The following is a 10,244-nucleotide window of genomic DNA, read 5'->3' on the forward strand; positions in this document are numbered from 1 at the left end:
TCTTAGCCGATCAACACCCGGATGCAAACTGCTTCAGTAGGTGCTGAAGATCACAGCTTGAGGAAGCCAACATCTTCTGCAAAAAGCAAAGAAGCGATGTTTTCCTAACAGTTCCCACCCCGGACCAGTTCCAAGGCACGACTGTGCCTAAAAATGTTGTCCATTAAAGCTATGAACAGAATTGGTGACAAAGGGCAGCCAATACCACCAGAAATAAATTCAACTTACTGCCAGCAATGCAGATCAAATTCTGACACCGGTCAAACAGGAACTGAACAGTCATGTTAAGACTGTTTGATACCGCATACTCTCAAAGCACCCTCCACAGGACTCCATTAGTAAAACGTTTTGGGTTTACTTCCGATCTAATTTTGTAAAAACTACATTCATGCTCACGCTAAAATGCTTATTCCTTCAATTGTTGTTCATTAAGTGCTCTTTCGACAAATCATCTTTTAGCAAGCTAAAGAGAAAATAGAGAATACTTGAGATGAATGTCTTATGCTACTCAAAGAATACTATGTACCGGGTTGTTTTGCTTCTACTGCACAAAAAAGTGTTAGCAAGATTGAATTAATAATGGGTCACATTCACACTTAATGTGTCAGCTGAAGCTCAAACAAGCCAATTCACACTTTTTGATACATTTCCAAACATTTCTTTACCAAGAAAGCACCAATACAGACCTACAAGGAGAAAGTGCAGGAAGTTGGGGTATTATCATAAAAACCCACTCCTGATATGCATTGGATGGTTCTATTGCAGTCTTTTCTTTAGTATTTTTGTAAACATTTCTTGCTGGGCCATTTTCTATAATATTGTGTGCTCTTGCTGTATGACACTAAAGCAGCTTTACCAAACACCAAATGTATTTCTATACCTTAGCATAGGTAAGGTATGATGTGGATATGTATTTTGATCGTATGCTTTTAAAGTGACAACTGTTGGCTTCAAAGCCAGTGTTAATTAGTGCATTGAGCCTATGAATCAAAGAAAGGAGGATAAAGTGGAGTTGGCTGTAAGCGATGGTCATGTGCAATGACATATGACGTGAGCTCATGCAAAGTGGTATCAATATCTTTACATTACTCATCTTTGCTTATATAAAAGATTGTTGTCTGGCGTTTCTAACATGTTTTCTTCTTTTCTTGAATAATAATGTGAGTTATACTACAACAGGATCGTGAGCTGTTTTCTTCATAAAACATATGACAAACAGCCTGTGCTTGACCTGAGCCTGTAATATCTATAACATCTGATATAACACTCAAGGTAAGCTTTGTTTTGCGGTGACACCTCATTCTTAAATGGGGATGAATATTTTTTCCCCAATACAAAAGCATGTATGTGTAATCACAACAACCTCCCTAAATCACCTCTCCTCTTCCCGTGTCTTAAATCTAGTGTGCAAGATCATAAAACTCCAGAAACGCCAGACAACAGCAATGTTTCAAAATAGCTTCACACTGCATTTTAGTAGTTCACCATACCTCACCCAACCTCTCAGTACACACATCCTTCATAGCTTCCCTTCTCCTTTTATCGATCAAGACCTATAAAGAGTTTGGTCTTCTCCTCTTCTTTCTTGTTCTCATTCTTCAGGTCAGCAAACACCTGGGTGAAGAAGTGCGGGTCGGTGTTGATCTGGAGCATCTTGCCGCTCATGCGGTTGATGATCTCCAAGCAGCGGTCCCAGAAGGCATCCTTCTCGGCCTCCACCAAGAAGGGCTTCAACGGGTAGGAGATCTCGTTGCCCATGTAGGAATAGGATAGGTAGAGGCAGGTGAGCAGCGAGGCCTGCAGCTCTCGTTCCGAGGCCACCTCGGCAGAGACCACATCGCGGCACAACATGTACAGGAAGACCACGTTGGCTGGAGTGATGAAGCCCTGATCCTGCCAACCCTGAAGGAGGAGGGACCGGTCCACGCTGCGCAGCCACAGAACCGGATCGGTCGGCGACAAGCGCTTTAGGCGGTAGCAGCGGCGGCACAAGAATTCGCCTAGGCTGCGCATCAGCTCGCTAGTGGAGGCCTGAGGGGTCAGAAAAGGACATGAGAGAAGGAATTACAACTATGGCTGGGCAATAACTGTCAATTTTTCTCTACATCTTATTATTGGACGCAACCCCTTTTTCCATATTTTAATCATACACAGGGTGCATCAGACTATGAATATCATGTAATAAGAACCTATGATCATGTGTTCGGGTAAATATATTAGAGCATTATCACAATGCATTTAAATCTTCCGCACAGTAGTGGCAGTGACAGCACCAGTACACTAGAACCAGACAGGCAGTGTTACAGAAGACATATGAAATTACATTATTACACTATTTTTACTCACGGTGCCACAAAACTAATGCATTATGATACGTTAAACAGTCGCCCCACTTCTTCACTTGAGTGTCAATATCTCTCCGTTCAATGTATGTATGTGTAAGTAAACGAGCTTTTATAGTACATTGTTGAAATACTTTCTGTTTTTCCATTCCATATCATTTGTTGTTGAATAAGTAGAAGGACTGTTTAACCTATCAAAATTAACTTTGCACATCAGGTTTCCTGTCAGTGAAAAAGTTGTGTGATAAAGAGATACGGTCTAGCTATTTGTACCTCTGGTTTCAGCACTACTACTCAGGTTTGATTCCTGTTTCATTCAATGTTTTGCAACTTAGGTAAGCGATGTCTATCGATTTGATCAATTATTGCAAAATCCTTGCTTAGAAGACATACCTATTAAAGCTATACTCTAATCTTGCGTATCCTGTGGTATATAAGATGCACCAGGTTATAAGGCGCACTTTAAATTTTCTGGTTAAATTGGGGTTTTCAGGTGCAACCTATGTCCAGAAAAATATGGCATTTAAGTTCATTTGAAAAAAAATTGTGCTGAACACTACACAATATTCTCTAAGTTGTGAAATGTGGTATTCAAGCAAACTTTACACAAGCTATAAATAGCATTTTTTGCATGAGTGTTACAGTAAGTTTGCTTTAAAATTACTGTATTTAAAATAATTTTACCAGATAAATATTAATTTCATCACACTTGCTACTGGCATCAGAAAAGACCTATCACAGTATTGATAGGATTATTGTGTAATTTAAAGCGGAATTTGCAACACTTTAAGTTGGATAAATAGGAGATAATATTGCTGACTAAGTCATATTCCATTACATCAAAATTACACGCATTCCTGACTACAGAGTGCAGATAATTAAAAGCCGCATGTTTAAAGTTAAGACTGAAACTTTTTTTTTTCTCTGTATGAGCCGCACTGTATTTAAAGCTGTAGGTTTGAACAGCTATAAAAATGAACTAATTCAAGTTCATTTCTTACGTTTTAAGCTCGGCACCAACCTGGCACCAACCGCATAAGGAATTTAGCGTTAACGCCAATGGCTGCACATCCCAAACGGCGGGTGCCCCAAAACACCTGACACCAAATCCTAGTTCTGCTCCAAGTTATTTACGTCAAATGTTTTCCGATCATGTGACCATTCAAGATGGCGATTACAAAGACGAGCACATATTTACTACAGTGAAAAAAAAGAATACGGGAATGAGATGGAAGTGATGTGGGAGACGTCTTTTTGTGTTGTTGTCATTTGTTGGATGCCATGCTACAGGACCAAATTGTATTCACTTATTATGGTTCTTTGAGGATTAAAGGAAACTTCAGTGACCTGACGTTGACGCCGATGATACAGAAAGAGAAATGTAATTTTTTTTCGTAAGATTACGTCTACTCTTCATTATTGTTGATTTTTTTGTAAATAATAAATAAAATACTATCAAACATCCTGTTTTGCTCCTGTTATGTACAATACAAATAATGTTGGAATAAAGACGGACTAATTTCTCATGAATGTTTCCAGACATCACCGCGGTGTTTTGTATTTGTAGTGCATGCGTTATGGAAAAAAGCAGCAAGCCGCTTTCCTCCGTGCTGCCCCGAAAAAAGGAATTAGACGCATTGTATTTGAATCCAGGGTGCATAGCTTTAGGTGTCGTTAAAAAAGTTAAGAGAAGAATGCTTTTTCTATTGAAAATGTGTTAACCATATCTAACTGAGTTAAAAGAGCCTTTATTATTTTCTTTCCACCGCACCAATCTGCTTTTTATCTTACTTTTACCAACACTGTTATGGGACTCTCAACACATTAGGTAAGAGGAAGGGGAGTGCTTGTTTGGAGAGTGACCTTAAGCTTGTCATCACAGTTTTTTTTTGTGAGTGTAACAAGGAAAGTCCCGTTTTAAATGCAGTTAAAATGCCAACCCAAACCCCCAAAAATATTTTATTAAGGTATTAGCACGTCTAAGATATGCACGTACTCATTAAAGATCTGACTTAGGCTGCGATCATGATTTCAAAACAAGAGATGGTGACAGAGAGTAACAACATTTCCAATTCTGAACATCACCTTTAAAACCTTAGTGTTTTAAATGTAGCAAAAAAAGTAATGGCTTGTAGTCCTGAATTTTCAGTAATCAAAATGCTGGAGCCATATATCACTTTAAGAAATTATCTTAAAGGCATCTTTTCTTCTGAATAAGTCATCGGGCTATAAAGTATCAAGTGACCTGCTAAGATTGAACTGTAAAAGACATGTTTTACCTGAACAATGACTCGCTTAGGGGTGCCGACCGCAGTAGACGGCTGGATCCCAGAGCCAGTTAGGGAATTCTTTTTGGCAGCAACGGTAGCTACGTTAATCAGGGTCTTGGAGGTGGGGAGGTGGGAGGAGGTAGTCAAGGTGGTGGCTGAAGGGTCCTGGCTGGAAGAATAAGAGGAAAGATTTGCACAGGACTGAGACTTCTTCAGCTTCAAGCTGTTAGAAGCTGAATTGGAGGTGATGACGTCATCTACATCCGGCGAGCACCCCTTGCCGCCATCGCCGCCGTCAGACTGCAGCTTCTTGGAGCCCTTCCTTTTGGCGGAGACGGCCACGATGCGTTTCCATGGCAGAACGCTGATGATGGAGGGGCGTTTGAGGGATTTGTTGCCGGCTGCTGCAACATCTTTGGCATTCTTGCTGTTCTGCACTGCCGTGTAGTGGCCCACTGTGGCAGGGCCGTCCTCGAACAGAGCTGCCTTGCGGTAGCTCGGGGAGAGGGACAGCACTGTACCCATCACTTCCGGTGAGGGTCAACCAAGTGACAGAGGTGAAGGGGAGCAGTGAGGAGAAACCTCCTTGTTTGGAACAGAACCAAAGTGTCTCACCTTGGTGAATCTGTCAGGAGAAAGAAATCACGCTTGAAGACGTTGACAATATTGTACATTCACTTTGTGTTTTAACATTCACAAAAAGGCAATCCGCCATTTTCTGTCTGAGCAGTGAAATCCCAATGTTTAGCTTAGATGGGCTCCCTACAGTGGAAAGCTGTATCCACCTAGATTCACTGTCTTGTAGTTACCATGACAACTGAGCATCCTCCAGCTCAGCTAGAGTTATCACATAAAAGGAATACCCTATACAGTGGTCGGAAACCTTTTCTGTATCACAGACTGGTTTAATGTTTGACTATATTATGCCCAATAATAACAACAACAATGATAATCTTTATAATAATACACTCAAATCTATTGTTTAATCAGTGGAACACTAAAGGTCTGGATGACAAAGGAAAATGCTTTAGATTTTATCTCATCATCTCACTACATTTACACAAGGTACAATGTTGTGCAACTTTGTTTTGGCTGAACTCTTTCCCATAATGCTTCATCACAAAGTATTTAATCATGGCACCGGGAGTAGAATTAGTGTGATGATGCGGTAAAATGTAATGCCTTTTATTCTGTCATTTACAGTCCTAGTAGTCTAGTGATTAGGATTCTGCATGTTTACTGCTGTGGGAACGGTGCATTCGCAATGATCGCAACATGGCTTTAGGGCTAGGACCTTAGCTTGGCCTTTTGGCTGAGAGTAAGTGTCCCGGCTCCTAGGCTTTGTAGCGTATAATGAACTGACTGATAACGAATAATGGATAATGAATAACGAAGATAGAACAATAACCCTTAAAAACCCCAAAAACCCCATGTTTACTGCTGTGACCTGGGTTGGACTCATGTTGCATCCAATGTTGAGCAAATAAGGAATAAGTGATATTTATCGATTGATCAATCATGGCTCAATATCGGTGATATACAACCTTGAAACCTCAGTATAATACGCACCCAAAATTTGAGTTGTTTATGTGAAAAAAAATGTGTGTAGTCGAGACAAATAATGTATGAGCAAAAAATAAAGCAATCTTTTTTCTCTCTGTGGTACCAAATGACCCACTGCCCCATAGGACACTGAAGAGAATAGAGGATTTATGTTTTTCACATTTTTATAGCTGCATATTCTTGTATTTGTGTAGATTCTTAATACATATAGGGTGCTCCGGTAAGATCAATTCATGTCATTATGGGAAATATACTGCGCACTCACTGTGAAACATGTATCCAAACATTGATTCTTAAACCTAATGGAGATACAGAACGCCACCAGTTTCATATGTCCATTCACCGAACCCTACTTTCGTGTAAAATTTAAAAAAGTGTTTTTCTTCAGATTCAAGACATAAAGTTTTCCTACTGGTGCACAAAATAAACTGTGCAGAATAAAATCAACATGGTAAAATATCTCACAAGTTAGAGAACTGCAAATCAGTCTGTTTGGAAACCAATTCAAATTTGAATGGATTCACCTTGACATATACTGTACCAAAACCTTTACACTTAATTGTCATTGTTGTGAAGAGTTTTACCTGGTCCGGGTTTGGCTGAATTTAGAAATTCATATTTATAATTCTTGTACTGGGAAAAATCTGTGGAAAGTGGGGCAAGTCATTGGGTACAGACATGATGAGTCAGTTTGTCTTGACCTCCATCCCAGAGGCTTCACCCCCCGTGGAACCACTGAGATTACGGTGCCTAACACCATGGGTTCAGTCATACCCAGGTTCAGAACTACTGATCTAAAATGTTCAGGTTTCTATGGTGATACGTTAATTCAATTTTTAATATTGGACACCTGCATTGGATGCCAGTTAGTTATTTTGACTATAATTGACTATGCACTAATGTTTGTTGTTCTGACTATTACGAACTGTCTACATGATTGTTACTGTCTGCCCATCATGTCACTTTTCTTTGAATTCTCCCAACTTTTTGGATAATTTGAAAACATATTTCCGATGTAGCTTGCCTATTTATAAAATGATCATGTGTTTTATAAGCGTAAATTGTTACCATATGGTGCAACTATGTAAGTCTGCAAGAGTGATTTATAAATGGTGTGGTGCATAATCTTGAAATACAAATTATCCAGGGCACCTCAGGAAGAATCAGGAAAAAGTTTAGCATTCCTTCAACAACCTATTGCCCTTTTTTGTCTGTCGGCATGAGCTCTTGGAGCCATTTTGTGTTTGTCAAGCCTAAAGAGTGTTTTTTCTTTCTTTTTTTCCAAGAAATAATTAGATTTATTCTATACATATATCTGTCTATCAACTACACCTTTTTCTATTTTTTGGAAAAACAAATGTGTTTCAATCGAATGATTATCACACTTTAGTTTAGGGATCACCAACCCCGTTGAAGCTGAGAGCTAATTGTTGGTACTTATTGGCACAAAGGGCTACCAGTGCATTTCTAAAACATCAACTTAGTAGGTTATTACTATTTTATTATTATGATATTACCAGGTTGTAATTATTAGAATGTGAGTCAAAATAGGACCAGTCGACTACTGAAACATCATTCTAGTTAGAAATTAATTTTCCTGGAAAATCTAAATATCCCATCCCTAGTGAGCTATTTTAGGAACCTATCCACTGGCTACCCGTGTTGGTTTTTAGGGGTATTGGAGGCCAATATTTTAAATCTTTCATAAGGTAAGAAAAAAAAATATCTGTACATATTGCCATCGGTAACATTTTCAAATAATTCATTTTTACAATATCTTCTAATGAACTAGACCAATCCATCTTAGTATTATATAATTTTTTTGGTTCAGGGTAAAAGTAAATTACACCTAGTCGAAATCAGTGACAGCCAAGAATTCAAAATAACATTATACACTCCTAAAATTGCTGTATGAATATAATAATCTTTTCAAAAAAAGTAGAAATACAACGCAAATACCTACCTGTCTACCTATCTATCGATCCATCCAAACATCCATCCATAGATCCATCCCTCCATCCCTCCATTCTTCCTTCCCTTCTTCCCTCTGAACATCCCTCCTTCCATCCCTATCTATCTATCTATCTATCTATCTATCTATCTATCTATCTATCTATCTATCTATCTATCTATCTATCTATCTATCTATCTATCTATCTATCTATCTATCTATCTATCTATCTATCTATCTATCTATCTATCTATCTATTTATCTCCCTCTCTCTCTCTCTCTCTCTCTCTGTCTCTCTCTCTCTATCCATCCATCCATCCATCCATCCATCCATCCGTCCATCCATCCATCCATCCATCCATCCATCCATCCATCCATCTATCTATCTATCTATCTATCTATCTATCTATCTATCTATCTATCTATCTATCTATCTATCTCCCTCTCTCTCTCTCTCTCTCTCTCTCTCTCTCTCTCTCTCTAGCCATCCATCCATCCATCCATCCATCCATCCATCCATCCATCCATCCATCCATCCATCCATCTATCTATCTATCTATCTATCTATCTATCTATCTATCTATCTATCTATCTATCTATCTATCTATCTATCTATCTATCTATCTATCTATCTATCTATCTATCTATCTATCTATCTATCTATCTATCTATCTATCTATCTATCTATCTATCTATCTATCTATCTATCTATCACATAATAATATAGTGGTTTTACAGCCCCAGTGTGTAATATTTGACCACTAGATGCCAGTGTATGCAAATGAAAACCAGGGCCACTAAGCACAGTGTAGTAGCAAGTTGCCAGACAGACATGGTGGCGGCCATGTTTAAGCTCCTGCCTTTTCCTGTCTGCCTTTTTCCCCCTTCTGTTATTTCAAATCAAAGATGTTGACTTTCAACTTATTGTAACTTTGTAAATGAGTATCAGTGGTCACAAATAAGACATGTCAACAAATTAACCTTAGGTAGGGATTTCACTATGTTTTGTTTTTAATTTACTTAAAATTGGTATGATGCATGCTCATGTATTTTTGTTCAGTATTCAAATCAATGTTTTGTTTTTTACGGAATGAAAGTTTTTTGTACCACTAGGGCCCATGTTACACACTGTACCTTTAACGTCATATTGCATTTTTAACCTGCAAATAAAAATGATGTTGCTGTCCGTCTATGTAATTGATAGACATGTTCAAGGTGCAGATATCATATGCTAATACCAATCTACACAAAATTGATTTTTACCCTAATATGCATTCCACAGACAAACAATTCCATCTGACATTAACCCTCATGCTATAGTATAGCGGCTATACGAATAAGCTGTGCCGTCGTTGTGGGCTGAACTCATCATAGCGCAGGCCTGCAGTGCTCGTCAGTAGGATTATATAAGAATCAAGCTAGGCCACGGAAGCAAGAGGGAGAAAATGTGCGCAAGCATCCATCTTAGCTTCAAAATGGAAGCCTTGAAAACAAGACACCCCCGCCTTTTCCATGAGCACTATTCGTGCACAAGCATCACGTTGTCGACTACATGCATAATGTAGTCAGCTTAGTAAGAAGCGCCTGCCCTTCGTGTGCGCATTTTTGTAAGAAGGAATGCGCACCTGCGCCCTACTACCATGTCACCATGTTGCATTGTAATTGGGTTCACTGTAAATAAGACGATTCGATTGATTCTTTTAAAAATAGGTATTTGGGATTTTCATACTTACCCGATGGCTAATTGGGGTTTCTTGCACGATCCATGAAGCCTGCGACAAGTCACCCTGCAGAGATCCCAGGCTTTACCTTCGGCGTCCACGTATCTCGCCGTGATCTAGTCCGTGAAATCCCCCGCACCACTGGCCCAAATTCTATCAACTCCTTGTGGGTTACTCTTTCCCCTCTATTTCATCCCTCAAAACAACAGTGTCCCGTTCTGCTCAATAGACACATTCACGGATTGGATGACCGAGATGTGCGAGGGATGTGTTAAAAATGTCGCCTATCAACTCGTTCACATCCGTTATTAATGTCTTCGATGCCACACAGGAGCATAAACCCGAAACAAAGGTTGGTAGTGGAAAAAAACTAAAATAAAAAGACAAAATAAAGAAA

At 39.1% G+C, this 10,244-nt stretch overlaps 1 protein-coding gene across 1 annotated transcript in view; it reads right to left on the bottom strand.

Moving 5' to 3' along the window:
* LOC148375093 (cyclin-dependent kinase 5 activator 1-like) overlaps window positions 1-10,244 on the bottom strand; it is a 10,372-nt gene continuing 128 nt past the window's right edge. The window contains exons 1-3 of the mRNA XM_088344623.1: window positions 9,860-10,244; window positions 4,622-5,237; window positions 1-2,031 (exon numbers count right to left, since the gene is read on the bottom strand). The exon at window positions 9,860-10,244 is cut by the window's right edge and continues 128 nt beyond it. Coding sequence (XP_088200749.1) covers window positions 1,540-2,031; window positions 4,622-5,137 — 1,008 coding nt within the window. The 5' untranslated portion in view covers window positions 5,138-5,237; window positions 9,860-10,244 and the 3' untranslated portion in view covers window positions 1-1,539. The remainder of the gene's footprint in view (window positions 2,032-4,621; window positions 5,238-9,859) is intronic.

The sequence above is a fragment of the Urocampus carinirostris genome, chromosome 1, assembly GCF_059441175.1.
Source record: "Urocampus carinirostris isolate Australia breed hairy pipefish chromosome 1, RoL_Ucar_1.0, whole genome shotgun sequence".
NCBI lineage: Eukaryota > Metazoa > Chordata > Actinopteri > Syngnathiformes > Syngnathidae > Urocampus > Urocampus carinirostris.